The sequence below is a fragment of the Fistularia commersonii genome, chromosome 22 (assembly GCF_037954325.1).
Source record: "Fistularia commersonii isolate RoL2024-O1a breed Wild chromosome 22, RoL_Fcom_v1.0, whole genome shotgun sequence".
In the NCBI taxonomy this organism is placed as follows: Eukaryota; Metazoa; Chordata; class Actinopteri; order Syngnathiformes; family Fistulariidae; genus Fistularia; species Fistularia commersonii.
This window is the reverse complement of record NC_141305.1, coordinates 1518183-1534967: the sequence shown is the minus strand read 5'-3', so window position 1 is coordinate 1534967 and position 16785 is coordinate 1518183. Positions and strand designations below refer to the sequence as shown.

General features: G+C 44.5%; 1 protein-coding gene across 1 annotated transcript in view; it reads left to right on the top strand.

Moving 5' to 3' along the window:
* The first annotated feature begins 4156 nt into the window (after nt 1-4156).
* aacs (acetoacetyl-CoA synthetase) overlaps nt 4157-16785 on the top strand; it is a 40943-nt gene continuing 28314 nt past the window's right edge. The window contains exons 1-8 of the mRNA XM_086169497.1: nt 4157-4431; nt 6915-7018; nt 8355-8475; nt 9758-9871; nt 15283-15380; nt 15885-15999; nt 16104-16185; nt 16262-16415. Of these exons, the coding sequence (XP_086025623.1) occupies nt 4293-4431; nt 6915-7018; nt 8355-8475; nt 9758-9871; nt 15283-15380; nt 15885-15999; nt 16104-16185; nt 16262-16415 (927 nt within the window). The 5' untranslated portion in view covers nt 4157-4292. The remainder of the gene's footprint in view (nt 4432-6914; nt 7019-8354; nt 8476-9757; nt 9872-15282; nt 15381-15884; nt 16000-16103; nt 16186-16261; nt 16416-16785) is intronic.

Genomic DNA, 16785 nt, shown 5'->3' with positions numbered 1-16785 from the left:
TCCCAATGTTTGTGGATCGAGCAAAAATAATTCAATGCGATTCAAAAAATTCAAACAAACGTTTGAATTCATTTGGCAGTTAAATAACAAGTAACGGCCCTTTCTGCCAGCTCGTTTCATAAATCACAATATTTCCCCTCCAAGACTCAGTGAAAATGAAACCATGACAAAAACCATGACAGCGGATTTGTAAAGTGTGTGTGTGTGTGTGTTGTGTGTGGGGGGGTGATAGCGCTATCTAGTGGACATAAACGGAACTGATTAGTCATGCTCCAATCTGGTGCCTAAAAAGTGGAGCTCATTATTCCTATTACTATTCATATTATTTGTATTATCACTGTCATTATTGTTTTATTATTAATTATCATTCTGTCTATATGCTGAAAAATATGTTGGATGATTAGACAGAGCTCAGTCTGGATATTCACTTATTTGGAGCAAATGGAAATGAGATACAAACATTTTTATTATATTTATCATAACGAGCTGTACCAAAAAAAAAAACAAAAAGAAAGCAACACATCAAACATCTGCACAGACATCAACCTCAGGCGTGCAGATCATAATGTAAGGAATGTCAGAACAGGTTGAAGCCTATCGGATCCCTGCTGCACGCCCTGGGTTATTACGAATTATTACCGGTGTTGCCCATGTGACTTATGTTAGTCACTCTTAGTCACTCTTATTATCATTGCAGTCGGACCCGAGTGTGTGTTTAATAAACCCTTTGGAGGTGTTTAAGAACTAGACGATACAAATTGCATGTCATCAACATCACGGTTGCATTGTTCCCGAGAGGGAAGCCTCCCGGGAATAATCAAGGACGGGATTCATTTGATGTATTTCCAAGCGAGTAATACAACGATGCAATCCGCAAAATGACAGTTGTCCTCACAAAAATAGAAATAGAGGCACAGTGAATCAATGGCTGACAGTTTGACTGACACGGAATGTCACTGTCACACATTTAGAAGACGAGTCACAAAAGGTCGAAATACAACTTCAACCGCAGACACATAGTGCAACCTGAGCCTGTGTGTGTGTGTGTGTGTGTGACTCACTATGTGTTTAGGCTTGATACAAATGATTCAATGTGGCTCAATGTGAAGATAAATTCAGGTTTAAAACAACAAGTGAAAAAGTGGTTAGCACTTCTGATTAGCATTTCTGCTGGCAGCTAGAAGCTACGTGGTTGTGTTTCCCCAGGAGGCCTTTCTGTATGGAGTCTTCATGTTCTCCACATGTCTGTGTGGGTTTCCTCTGGGTACAAAAACACACAGGAGGTTTGCTGGAGACTCCATATTCTTTTTTCCTAAAGAGAACCTCAACATCTTCATCTCTGCGACCTCCAGCTCTGCCTCCTGTCTTTTTGTCATTGTAACTGTTTCTAGCCCAGGGGTGGGCAACCCTTAACATCCAAAAAGCCATTTGGACCCGGTTTCCTCGGAAAAGAAAACACCGGGAGCCGCAATTACTTTTTGACGTCTAAAATAAAGGTACCACTGTATATATTGCTTTTTATTACCTTTACACTTTGTATAAACAAGTGTGTAGTGTGTTGCTTCTGAAATTCACAAAGTATTGCGGAGAAAATTAAATTTTATTTATGTAATGAACTCATTTTGAGCTTTGAGCTGTCAGAGCGTGTAGCGGAGCCTTGACCTGAATTTTAAAAATAAATCGGGAAAAAATCACTGTGTCAGTATTTTCAAAATATCTTCATAAATATTTATTTTACCTAGTTTATGGGACTTCTGCTCCTGAACTTCTCCGCACAGCATCTGCAAATCGGGACTTTACCGGCTGGCGGGTATACCGGCTTCCGTGAGTATGACGTTATTTTGTGCGGCGAAAAATAATAAATATAATTTTATTCAATATTTCAAGATCACAAAAATCTTCCAACTTAGAACTAAAAGTTAAAAAAAGGAATTAACACAAATGAAATACACTTCAATTAAATATTTATAATTTATTTTCCCAAGCCGCATGGGTTGCCGACCCCTGTTCTAGGCCATACAGCATCACTGGTCTCACCTTAGTCCACATTTCCTTTCATTCTGGGACCATATTCCCTAGACGTGTATTATTTTGCTTTTTTGGACATGGAGAAAATGCATGGTTGCAACCCTGGGAGTGACTCCAGAGTTCCCTTTGAGGTCACGGGTCGAGCCATCCGGTCCCCGCGCCGCTTTTTCGTCACGGCCTTCAAATGTTTTGGGCCCCACCAGGGCCGTCAACGGTTCTTTGTGCAATCACAGAGAGCGTGGGGAGCTGACTCACTTCCCCGCGTTGAAAGAATCGAGATGGTCTGGGCCTGGGTTAAGGGCTTGGTCCACCTTTGGTCAACCTTTGGGGGGAGATTCTGTATCCTGTTCGGGAAAACAGTCCAGGAAGTGTGAGACTCATGGCAGGGACGCAATGCTGCCGCCGTGATTTGGCCCTCCATTAGCGATGGAATGAGGACAAGGATAAAAATCCGGGTTTATTAATAGACATTTCAGCGTCTTGTCTGGGAAGCTTTTTTTCTTTGCCTTTTTCTTATTCTGAGGAGAGCGTTGAGGAAAATGTATTAATAGCAGACTGATAGTGTGACTCACAAAATAGTTATGTAATGTTAAACTGGGTTTAAATTGTGAAGCCGAAACAGTATTGGACTTCCGCAGTTGGCGCTCTGAGGGAGTGCCCTGGCTTTCACTTCCTGGATTTTTTTTTTTTTTTTCATTTTTTTATCATGGCAGTGCATGACTGATCCTTCCCAAAACAACGGTAGACCGAGACAATTTATTGCGATTAAATCTTGGACCGCACCACTAAAAATAGAAGACAGAAATACCCTCCACCATCCGAGGAGGAGGGTCGCCCGTGCAGCCCCGTGATTGGGCACGCCCCTGAAAAGCTCAGCTTACAACGATCTCTGATTGGTCGATAATCATGGGTCCAAGGGCAAATGTGAACCCAGTTGCTCCAATCAAACGCGGCCCAGCCTCCTGGACCGAGCCGTCAGCCGATGTGGGGCCAGAGAAAGGAGGGCCAATCACGGCCGCGGTCCCCGGGCCCTCATACGCCTTCACCGTTGGGACGCATTCAAGTTTTCCTCATAGTAAGAAGATGTTTGGGACCCGTCGATGTGTTAGTTTTATATTCAAAATAGTTATTTAAATTGTTTTCACCTTTTTAAATCATGAAAAAGTTCTCTTTTAGGTACTCAACACAGACACACATTCAATATCAACATAATAACAATATCAACATGACAATATATGATCAGTTCTGCTTTGTTGGCCAGTTGGATGTGCAATTTTATAAAAATATGAAATAATCATATTGATAATAATGACGATGATAATGATAATTCTGATACTAATAGTAACCATTATAATACTACTACTAATAACAACACTAGCAACACCAACAGTAACAATAATAACTGTGCTGAGTATGAAACTAATGCTTAAAGTAATAATATTCATAAAAGTAACAACAACAACAATAATAATAATCAATGTAATATTATCCAATGCACCTTACTCTAAACTTAAGGACACCATACAAACGTGCATATATAAAATACAAGTTTAAGAGAATCAATAAAAATAAAAACTGAACGCAAGGTGACGAAGTGGCAAAAGTAAAAAAGAAGCAAAAACAACAACAAAATAATACTAATACTAATGATAATAAATAACTAGTAACACTAATGGTAATAATAATAATAATAATGATAATAATAATAATAATAATGATGATAATAATAATAATGATAATGACGATGATAATAATAATAATAACGACGATGGTAATCATAATAATAATAATACCGATTTTAATAGTAACCATACTAATACTGTTACTAATAAAAAACACTTGCAAGTACTGTAATAACAATGATGATAATAATAATAATAATATACAGAATAATAATAAAAGATCCGTGTGTTTGATTTCAAGCTGTCGTTGTGAAATTATTTTCAAACATTTATCACCTTTAATCACTATTTTCTTGTGAATAAACGGATCGGCGATAACGGCATCATAGACGGAAGTTACGTAGGGCGGATCGTAGGATAACTACGTCATCACGTCGTCGGGACGTCACCTACGTAGTCGGGCTCCGCGCAGGAGTATATATACGCTGGCGGAGCTTCTAGTCTACCGCCAGTCGGTTTGCTAGCACCGCATAGCCGTCATTCACCGTCATTCGCCATCCACAGCGGGCACTGCGGACCCAGCAAGACGCCCGGAAACCACGCCAACTGGGGGCTCGGAGCCGACGAGGGGACGTGAGCGAAATGTCGGAGGACACGGAAGGGAAGAGCGAGAGCATCATGGACGTGGGCGACAAGGTGCTCTGGTACCCGGACTCCAAACGGGATACGCGCATGGATAAATTCAGAATAGACGTTAACAGCGACTACGGGCTTAACCTGGGTGAGTTTTCGATACCGGGGCGTCCCGGGGGGGGGGGGGGGCGGGGTTAAGTCGGATTTAGCCTCCTGGCTTTTGTTTACCTGGAATCAGGATCTGCAGAGGGGAAGGAGACAGGACACACACACACATGCATGGTGAATGAATGCATGAATGAATGAATGAACGAATGAATGCATAAATGAATGAATGAATGAATGATGGAGTTCTCTTGCTGCCAGTAAGAATAAGAATAAGAATAAGATCAACTTTATTTATTTCGAAGGAAATTGTTGTACCAGAGATACAAGAAAAACATGACAATAAAATAATAGTAGAATAGTAGCATCTGATGGCCCCCAGATGACCAAACTAATAATATCACAACAATATCACTTTCAACTTGGCTTTTACTTATTTTATTGCCTGTTTATATATTGTATTGTTATTTTATTGCCTATTTGTATTTTATATATATATATATTTTATATATATTTTATTGTCTATTTGTACAGTTTTATATACATTGTCTATTTGTACAGTTTTATATTTGTATTGTCTTCCCAGGAACTACAGATGGAAATTAGCTATGAGCTACAATCTGGTACAGACATCTCTGCCTCTGCGCTTAATGTAATTGTACACTGTCCTAATAAAGTTTTTAAACTAAACTAATATGAAATATAAAGAAACTATAAAGTGTCTAAGTAACAAGTCAAGACTGTAAAGTGTCTTAAGGTCTTAAGTGCCAAGTGACAGATAAGGAGTATGAAAAAATATTGCACATCCAGCTGTTGTGAAATGAAATATTGCACAGTTATGAATATATATACAGATAAATTATTGCAATTGACAGTAATTGGGTGAGTTTTTTTTTTTTTTTTTTAAGGTTTGAGATTTTGAGATTCCCTGCAACTGAAGGGAGAGGAATTAAAAAGTCTGATAGCTTCAGGAAGGAAAGACCTCCTAGCTGCCACAGGTCTGATCCAAACATTGATTTTGAAAAAGTGGGGAAAAAGTTGCACTCTCAGGGCTGAAAGTGACAGGCAGATAAAAGAAAAAATATGACAAATAAAAAAGTAACGAAGAAGTCAGAATGTGTGTTAATTCTTGAAAACACCAAACTCCATGGATTTGTGACATTGTAGTCATGTAAGATTCTTCAACGTAGTTGCAGCAGAAGTTTGTGTGTACTGTTGTGCCAGAGTTACCAGAAAAATATAAGAATAATAAATAATAGTAGTAAATAGTATAAACAAAAAAAAGGGAGAATAAGAAATACAAATAAACTATAAAGTGCTTTAAGTAACAAGTGAAAACTATAAAGTGTCTCAAGATAAGGAGTGCACAAGAGTATGAACAAATATTGTACATGTAGCTGTTATAAAATATTGCACAGTTAAATAATGAAATATGAATAATGAAATGTAAATATTAAGACAGACTTTATTGATCCCCGTAGAGGAAATAACCGTTAGTGTCAATAAATGTAAATAGAGAGACAATTGGAAGATAGCAAAAAATATCCAGACATAAATAGACAGCAGAAAGAACAAAAACGTTAAGGATAAGAATGGACAACAGAATGTGGGGGGTGAAAAAAAGACAGTAAGAGTGTAGCTTATTAAAACAGGCCGACAATAGCGATGGCAGAAATAAACACCTACAGTGCAAACTTGTACTTTTAAACCTAAATCACATGTTTCACACAACGATGGAATTTTTAATGATAACAGTCTGAGTGACACACACCGTCTAACGACTTCTCCAACACAACGTTGAAACCGAAGTCTCATGCTTTGGATTCCAGGAGAGCTTTGCTCGAAAGAGGACCTGAAGGTGGCGAAAAGAGGATGAGGTTAGATGGAGGAAAGAAGAGGAAGTTCACTGTCTGCGTTATTTGAAATACAACAACCCGCTTCAATAATTCAGTTTCTATGTAAAAATGCAGCACACAAATGAATTCAATGCCTCCCAGCATGATGAGGAGAGCAGCAATTTACGGACGATAAGCCGCGACTTTTTTCACTTAAACAACGATACGGCTGATATACGGAGGGTCTGACAAGCTTCACGCCGCTAAAACATTTATCCTCGTCACATCGGACCGATGAAACGACCGGGAAATTCCGAGTCCGTTCAACTCCGACACCGAAGAAGACGACTTTGACGGTTTTAGCTCGCAGGAGGAAGCCCGAGATAGCGATCGGCTAGCCGGTGCGGCTTATATTGAGGTGCGCTCAATAGTCCGGAAATTACGGTAGTTTCATCTCTGTTATCCTGCACTCGGGTACTGGAGCCGATCCCAGCTGTGATTGGACCGGAGGACGGGTTCGCCCCGGATCCATCACCCTCTCATTCATACCTTGGCTCTCATAAACCTTGGCTCTCCAGCACTTGGAAACCCTCGCCTAAGACTCGGCCGAGACTCCGGCTGACGCCCGCGTCACTTCCGCGAGTCTCGCTCGTAAATAACTGTGAACGTCTCTCTCTCTCTCTCCGTCCAGTCGACTACAACGACTTGTACCGCTGGTCGACGGAGAACCTCTCGACGTTCTGGGCGCAGGTGTGGAGCTTCTGTGGGATCGTCAGCTCCAAGCCCTTCGAGGAGGTCAGTGCATCCCCTGCTGGAGGTCGGGCGGGGGTTGTCCATGATGTGGTCACCACAGCACGTCAGATGAGTGTGTGTGTGTGTGTGTGTGTGTGTGTGTGTGTGTGTGTGCGCTCGCAGTATATCGTTCCCGAAATGGACAGATGGAAAAGTTTTGGCCCTTTCGTTATGACTGTCATCATTTCCCCACTTCCTTTATTTCAAAAGTTGTGACTTTTTTGTGTGTGTGTGTGTGTGTGTGAATATAATATACAACAGTGCAAAACAGAAAATAATGTGTGTGTGTGTGTGTGTGTCTTTATGTATATGTATGTTTGTGTGGTTTTATATGTGTTTGTATGTATATGTGTGTGTGTGTGTAAATATAATATACAACAGTGCAAAACAGGAAATAATGTGTGTGTATACATTTGTGTAATAATGTGTGTGTGTTTCTTTATGTATATGTATGTTTGTGTGGTTTTATATGTATTCGTATGTATACATATGTATCTGTGTGTGTATGTACTGCATATAGTGTGTGTGTGTGTGTGTGTGTAAATATAATATACAACAGTGCAAAACAGAAAATAATGTGTGTGTGTGTCTTTATGTATATGTATGTTTTTGTGGTTTTATTTATGTGTATGTGTGTTTGTTTAAATATAATGTACAACAGTGCAAAACAGAAAATGTGTGTTTGTATATATACATATATATACAGATGTGTGTGTGTGTGTGTGTGTCTTTATGTATATGTATGTTTGTGTTGTTTTATATGTGTTTGTAAGTTTACATGTGCGTGTGTGTGTGTGTGTGTATAAAGCAAAAACAGTGTAATAGGCTAGCTTCTGGTCAGTTAGGCTGCACAAACCCGTGGTTTGTTCAGTAAAGCACCCGCTCGGTGTGTGTCTGTGAGACACGTCCGGTTGGCCGTCCCGCCGGCACATGACCAGGATTGTTTTCAGCCGGCTTTTTCCTTTTTCTCGTATCCAAAGCCAGAAGCTCTTCACTTCCACGCCCGCTAAGGAAAGGTACTGACTCCTGGAACAATTTTGAAAAAAAAAAAAAAAGTCAGGTTGGAAGCTGGACTTTGCATCCATGACATAATTGTTGCCACGTGTGGCGTCACCACACCCCTAATGTGTACCTGCCGCTCCAGTCGCCCTTTTCTTCCTTCTATTCTATCACTGCGTGGCATTTTAATCTCATTTTAACCGCGTAATCCCCCCTCGCCGTGACCCACGGACGTCAACGTTAAGAACCTGAAGGATCCAGGAGTGTCTGCAGAACGCTCCTGGAACACACACTTATGTTGCCCCCCCCCGTGTGCTTCGTGTGTGTGTTTGTGTGCCAGGTGGTGGACCCGACCAAGCGGATCTCAGACGTCCCGGAGTGGTTCAGCGGGGCTCGGCTCAACTACGCCGAGAACCTGCTCAAACACGGCGACCAGGACAAAGTGGCTCTCTACGCCGCCAGTAGGTATTCTCACTGTGAGAAACACACAATCTCTGATTTGGTCGAGAACACACTACTCTTTATTTTTTTTTTTTTAGATCCACAAAAATCGCCATCACTCAATACATTCAGCGGCCCAGCTCGTCCTTAGGTGTTGCTTCACTGTGAAAAACTCAGAATGAGCATTTGACTTTTACATTACATTACATTATATTACATTACATTACATTTGGCAGACGCTTTTATCCAAAGCGACTTACAATACAGGACATAAGGACTGCAAATAAGACTTGCAAATACAAGATGCACAGGAAATATACAGAAGAGTAAGCTTGGGTCAGTTTTTTTATTTTTTTTAAGACAAAAACATACACATACGTACACACACACACACTGCATAGCCTAACTTGGTGCCTAACCTGATCTGGGGCATCAGTGCAGTAAAAAGTCCTGAAAGAGCAAAGTTTTTACCTGTTTCTTGAAGGTTGAGAGAGATGATGCTGGTCTTGTTGCTTCCGGAAGTTTGTTCCACCACTGAGGTAGTAGAACTGAGAACAGTTTTGCCTGAGATCGCTTAGAGCGAGCAGAAGGTCCTGCTAGTAGGTTTGTATTAGAGGAATGCAGCTCTCTGCTGGGAACATAAGGTCTTATCATTTGGTTCAGATATGCTGGACCTGTTCCTGAGGTGGTTTTGAAGGCCAGGTTCAGGACCTTGTGCTCGATCCTGGCAGCTACTGGATGAACAGAGGTGGAACATGAGTGAATACCAACCGTGCTGCAGCATTCTGTACCATCTGCAGTGGTTTTATCGCACAAGCAGGTCGTCCAGCTAGGATGGAATTGCAGTCGTCCAGGCGAGAGATGACCACGGCCTGGACCAATAGCTGTGCCGACTGTTGGGTCCGGTAGGGTCTGATTTTCTGAACGAGCAGAGTCCAGAGCGTCTGGGGAGTCCAGGCTGATGCAGCCGAGCCAGAAGCTGCACTCTTGATGTCACTTTTATTACATTACTCTCCCGGGCCGTCACAGGCTAATGAATTGTTATACGTACGTTAGCGCACGTCGACATTCACCATTTCTGATGCAACTCTAAGCTTCGTCCGGTCAGGAGGCCGTGGATCCTCCGGACGGTTCCTGCCGGAGGCTCCGTCCCGTCCATCCGCCGTTTCTCCTTCTATTTCCAGCGTGAAATTCAAGGTCCATTATCTGGACTGTGGAGAAAATTATCCCGAACATTTTCCGACCTTCTCCCCCGTGTGGTCGCAAAAGGTGAAAGACGTTTTCTGATTTTCCTCTCCCCAGCGGAGGAGAACGGGGAGATCACCAAGGTGACCTTCGGCCAGCTCAGGCGAGACGTCGCCCTGTTCGCCGCCGCCATGAGGAAGATGGGCGTCCAGACCGGAGACCGCGTCGTGGGTGAGTGCGGGCGGCCGGGCCGACAGTTAGCTTAGCATCTCACCACACTCCCCGCTCTGCAGCTCACTCAACCTCCTGCTTTGCTATTTCAATTCTCGAGTGCACGGATGCACTTGTCTTCATGTAATGGGATGTGATTATTGCATTCGTGCGGAAAAGGTTGGAACAAATACCGCTTTTTTTTTTTTTTTTTTTTTTTGTATATTAATTTCCTTCGGCAGCAGAGTTTTACAAATGAGCGAGTAGACCGATAAATTAATCATTTCCCCGTTTTCCCCGAACGCAACAGAAACACCGGGGCGCCGAAGGCCTCGGAGCAAAAACACATTTTCAAGGAAACGCAAACCGTCTTCCCTTATCGAGCGGCGAAGTGAAAGAAAGCATATTTGCGTATTTAAATACGCTCTAAGTGATGGAAAGAATCCCGTCCTCCATGCTCACGTGGATCTCTGCGCCGTGCACGGCCCTCCGGAAGCTGCGTGTTTGTGCTCATCTCGGGATCTTGGCACAGATCGCGTCGCTCTTTGAATGCCGGCCTTTATTTCTGCGAGTTGACGGCGGCGTAGCCTCCCCTCCCCCGCTCGCACTGCGGGTCTGCGCATGAATGCGCCGGTCTGTCACCGGCGGGTTTTCAGCGGCAAATATGTTTTACGAAGGTCGTATTTGCGCTCGCCGTGTTTGCCGACGACTCGCCGTTTTGCTTTCGCCCCGGGGGTTTCGGATTAGCGACCTCGCTGTCGAAGCACCGCCATCGGTAGAGTCGGATTTCCGCTCGGGAGCCATAATGAAAGGCGCAAAGTTTCCGCAAAAAAAAAGCGCAAATGAAAGAAAGTGAATGCGGTAAACAATATGGAAATTTGTTTTAATGTTGCTAATGTTGTACGTCAGGGTGACGATAAGATAAGATAAGATAAGAACAACTTTATTAATCCCGAAGGAAATTGTTGTGCCAGAGTTACAGAAAATATAACAGTAATAAATAATAAAAAGAAAAGGCAGAATTAGAAATAAAAATAAACTATAAACTATAAAGTGTCTTCGTGAAACTATAAAGTGTCTTAGTAAACAAGTGATACATTTACATTGAACTGTCTTTCTTTATGGCGAATGCATCGTTCTCAGGAGCGGCAGGAAGTTGTCAGCAAACAGCTGATTGGTTAATTCAAGTCAGATGCTATTTATACGGCGCCAAATCGCTGATCAGAATCAGAGTTTCTTTATTGATCTCCCTGGGGGAAGTTGCTTTTTCTTGAAAGCAGCTGATGCTACATTGTAAAGTGAGGATGGATCAAAATAGAACTCCGTATGAAAATAAAGAATAAAATAGCGAGTAATAAATAATGAATGATGACACTTTTCACGCAAAGCTGTTCCTTTGAAACCAACACTTACCATCAGGAGTTTGGTTGTCAACCATCTATTGCTAATGATAACAGTCGTGCTAACAGCTACATGCTAATAGCTGAAGTGATACAACAATAGCTTTAATACTCGAAAGAAACAGCAGCGGTGGACGGCTGGCGAGACACTGCAGTAGATGAAGCCACGACCCCTGAGAACCTGGGAGGAGATGTGAGGTTTGATGACGGAAAGTGGAACGAGATGGACGCATTATGGGATGTCCCCCCCATGATGGCGGACAGGCTAGCTTAGCTTGACGTAAGCTTTTTGAAAAAGGAACGCTTCAAGCCTGTTGGTGCACAAAGACACGGAGATGTTCTTCTTGTTCTGGAATTCGCCCTGGAAGCCCAGAGAGGAGTTCTCCACCTTTCTTGGAGACGTGTCCATCTGAGGAGACGCCGCTTCCTGTTCTGCGTTCGCTGGAGACCTGCTAGGAGACGACGCCATAGTTTTCACGCCGAAGAGCGTGGCAGCATTTCTGTGAATTTCTTTCTAATGTGAATATTTGATGAGATGTTGAAAATGGAGATTCACGTCCGGATAATCCAGGGTCTCCAGCGAACCTCCTGCATGTGTGGGAGAAACCTGAAGAACCCGGGGTGAACGTGGAGATTCCAGTCTTTCACCATCTGGATCTACCATCATTCACATGCCTGGACAATGTAGGGTCTCCAAAGAACCTCCTGCACGTGTTTGGACTGGGAGGAACCCGGAGAACCCTGAGGAACCCCTCGCAGACATGAGGAGAACATGGAGACTCCACACTGGAAGGCCTCCATGAGGGAATCCAACCCAGGACCTTCTGTCCGAGAGGCGTCGCCTCATCGGTGGTTTCAAAGACCCACTTTGGTTTTCGGGTTTCTTGCCAAAGGTGGTTGAGATGGAAGCCCCGATCCTTCTAAACGCTCTCGTGTGTGTGTGTGTGTGTGTGTGTGTGTTTGGGGTTTCTACCATGACTGCATTTGTCACCTTGGAGTTGTAGAAACAAATTCCCCCGCACACGCCTTTTGGCAAAATGAGTTGTTTTTCAATAAAACAATGACCGAGCAAACAAAGGCCCTTTATTTTCCTTCTCCTGGAAGGCACGAGTCCAGGAACCAGGAAGGAGCGCCACGTATTTGTGGTGAAACCGGCTCCGGAGCTTTCAGAACGTTTGCGGCTTTCGCACCGCAGGGACTTTTCGCAATTCCAGGAGGCTTTTCAGGAACCGCGGACGTTTCAGCTTCGGCTCCTGCTCCGAGGCAGGGATCACATATGACGTTGGAGATTGGTAGAACCCATAAACCACGTCCATCACTAGATGTTTCTCGCATAAATGGCTCGCCGTAGAGGTCTGATCTCTTTTGGCTCCTACGCCTCAGAGGGGTTTCCAGGGCTCGCAGAGGAATAAGTGTTATTAAGCTAACGGCTAACGAGGTTCCTCACAGTGCAGGGAGAAGATCAACACGATCTGATGGTCCATGATTATTTGTAATCATGTATTTGCAAGTGTATTTGCAGTCCTTATGTCCTCTATTGTAAGTCGCTTTGGATAAAAGCGTCTGCCAAATGTAATGTAATGATTATTATTCCATGAACGCTTCTTTAAGCTAACGGCTAACGGGGTTCCTCACAGTGCAGGGAGAAGATCAACACGATCTGATGGTCCATGATTATTATTCCATGAACGCTTCCTGCTTCCTGCGCGAGTGTGTAACCCCGACACACACTGCATGAATGAATGAATGAATGAATGAATGAATGGTTTGGCAACTTCTCCAAACAGAAAGTGAAAGCAGATGGAGACTCCGGCTGGCGTCGTCCCTGCGGCTGACGGCCTCCACCAGCTTATGAACCTGCTACTTTAAGGAAGGGGGTGGAGAAGATCTACGCGGCTTAGACCAGGTTGGCAAAGCCGTTAGCTGAGTGACCTGAGCTCCTCGGGAGCCTCATTAGGAAAACAAGAGGCAGAACAGACGTTCTCCTCCTCATTCGTGCCGAGTCCCGTCACAACTGGTGATGGCGGAGCTGTATGAGCACTTAGCTGATGAAACCAAGCCGGGGCTGTATTATGGGATGTTCGCTCCCCCCCCACCACCGCCACCGCGCTATTGAGACGAGGCGCTACTTAGCATTCAGACCCACCTCCGCTCTGCCGGGGGATCCAGATCCGGTTAAACGTGTTGTCAGATACCAATGTGGGGGGAAGTGGACATTTAGACGCAAATAAACAACGCCTGTGCAGGAGAAGGAGGAGCTTCATGGGACATGTGTTGCTGAGATGTTTCTCCAAGGTGTGGCACAGCGTGACTCAGCTGATCCAACAATGGAGTTTGTTTTTTTTGCCTTTCATTTCCAACATTTTCCACTTTTATCCTCTCACTTCTCGGCACATCTAAAGCCTATATTTAACCCCCACGCTCACACGCTTTGGTTTAACCGTGTTAAGGACGGCTTGATTGAATTCGTGCACCTGTTTTATTTTATGTTTCAATCTGCAAAAGGAACATAATCTGTTTCCCCGTTGTCTTCAGCCTGCCTCTGGCCTTCGGGGTTATCAAAATGCGGGGCGTGGCGGTGATTCACCGCGGCGGGACGATGATCCGCGACGCCATTTCTTCCCCGCTCGGGTGAAGGGAGATGGAAATTTACGAGCGCGGCGGCAGAGCCGGCGTGGCAGGATGTTATCGGTCCTGTCGGCGCGGCCACGTGGAAGCGACGGGACGGCGTCCGGTCGGGTTTCTGGGCGGGAAGCGTTTCTTTACGAAGAAGCCCTGGAGGTCAGCGGGGGGGAGAAACTCCCAGCTTCCACTTTTGTGTGTGGATCTAATTTGCAAACACAAAAGACCGGCTGTTTTTTTTTTTTTTTTTTTTTTTTTTTTTATTTAAATGAATCAATGTAAGCTGACACCTTCACTGCAAAGCACCAGTCAAATGACCCAATAGTTCCTTTTTCTTTAAAAAAAAAAAAAAAAAAAAATGAATTTCATTCATTTCTTCTTTATCTATACCAGGGGCGGGCAAACTACACATCCGGCCCGTTGGTCCTTTTAATCCGGCCCGCCAAAGGTCGATACAGAATTCATATTTGATGTGAATGACTGGATCGATGAATGTGGGAACTCAAACAGGAGATTATATCATTTTGGGAGCTACTTGAGAACACTTTAGAATTTTCCAGAGCTGAATGACGCAGATTGGCTTTGTGAATTAGCCTTTACTGTGGACGTACTGACACACATGAACGAGCTGGACATGAAGCTACAAAGGAAAAACTGGTTTGTGCATAAAATGCAAGCAAATGTCACAGACTTCAAAACCAAGCTGGTCGTATGTTCAAAACAAATGTCGGACGAGTCTGACGTGTATGGTTGACGAATGCGTTTTTTACATGTTTTTATACGTATCGTATCTCGTGCTGACCCGGCCCGTCTGTCAAATTTTAAAAGTCAATGCGGCCCCTGAGCCAAAACATTTGCCCACCCCTGATCTATACCGATCTCCGCTGTGATTGGGCGAGAGGCAGGGTCACACGGGGCTTGAGATAGATCATCACGCACCATACGGAGATAAACAAACATTCACCCTTTTGTTTAAACATCACGTATAGACATGTAGATTCCCTCACACAGCTCAGAGGCACACGGATATCGAGACAAACGGCGTAGCTATGCAAACAGCTGGGACACAATCGTGTCATTCCTGCATTTGTTTGGACTTTGGGAGGAACCTGGAGGAACGCTGTCTTCACCGACATCAGGAGACACAATGTCTCCTTTGTCCCGCTGGAGATCGCGGTCTGACATCCTGCTAACGGAGTCGGTGGAGCTTTGATGCTAACGTTAGCGTGCTACAGGCGGGAGAACGTGCTCCGTCCAGCGGGCGGAAACGGGAACGCCTCTTTTTCGCTCTTTGAATGAAAGGAAGGAAATGACGGCGACGCCAGAAACCCAGAAATACGGCGGCATGGTCGCGTCACGCTTCACGTTCGAGACTGTGAGATGTTTGACGTTCTCCTTCTCCCTCCGCAGGTTACCTGCCCAACGGGGTGCACGCCGTGGAGGCCATGCTGGCGGCGGCCAGCATCGGGGCCATTTGGAGCTCCACGTCGGTCGACTTCGGCGTCAACGTACGGGCGATACTTCAGTTCACTTTCCCTAAAACATCCTCAGTTTGCAGCAGCTCAGTTAAATAGAACAATATTTGCACTGATTCTAATGTCGGACAGGTTGTGAAACCCTAAATTGCCCAGAGGAGTGAATGTTTGGACGTCTCCACGTGATGAATCGACCTCCGTGTTTTATTATTGGTGCGTTGCTGCCCCCTGTGGCGCTTTGGTGAAACTACGCCGGCTACGAAAGCGCCAGAAGTAACTCGGCGGGCGAGGATTTGGCCTTTTATTCTTTCCAATCAACCGAGCAGCAGACGTGACAATGTTCTGGTGAAGCTGCTGGAGGGGAGACGTCCTTCCAGTTCTTGCGGTTACTTTTCCGGTCCGGTGACTCCAAAGATCTCCATAAACCTCCAGGTCGTCTCCGTGGAGCTTTTCTTCACTTGACGATGTTGCTATTTGTTCTCTCATGCGGTTGTTTTTTTTTTTTTTTTTTTCTTCTCCTCCTCCGGCTCACCTCAGGGCGTCCTGGACCGCTTCTCTCAGATCCAGCCCAAGCTGATCTTCTCCGTCGCCGCCGTGGTTTACAACGGCAAGACCCACGACCACATGGAGAAGCTGACCAGCGTTGTGAAAGGTGGGTGCCGCTCCTCGCGGACCTCCCGACCTCACGGTTCCTCACGGTTCCTCACGGTTGAAGATCCGGAGGAGCGCGTCATCCGAGCTTCCCTCTCCTCCCAGGGCTTCCAGACCTGAAGAAGGTGGTGGTGATTCCCTACGTCCGGGCCCAGCGTGAAGTCGACCTCTCCAAGATCCCCAACAGGTGTGTCTGAGGAGACTTCAACCTTCCTCCGTCCTGATTTCTTTCCTTCATCCGTGCGTTCTTCTTGCTGCTGCAGCGAGTTCCTGGAGGACTTCCTCCTGTCGGGGCGCGGTGAAGGCGACCAGCTCCCGCAGCTGGAGTTCGAGCAGCTGCCGTTCAGCCACCCGCTCTTCATCATGTACTCGTCGGGAACCACCGGAGCTCCAAAGTGCATGGTCCACTCAGCCGGGGTGAGAAGACCACACACACACACACACACACACACACACACACTGTCTTATTCTGTAAATCTGCAGAAATGAAAGCGTCATCATCCAGCCTTCTTCCCAATGTTCCTTCTTGATCACCTCCGATGCTCCATTTCAGGGGTGCCACACAATTCTTATTTAATTTTTACATGCGAGCCAACTAGGTATCATGTCAATAGAACAAAATGAAAATTTGCAATTTAAATAGTTAAATTTTTTTCAGCATTTTATTTCAACTTTAAAATTCATGAATGATCGTATAAACGCACCGACGTTATTTTGTATGCCATCATCCATACAAAATTAAACAAAAGGAAAAAAAATAAGGAGTTTCTGAATTCAATATTGATTT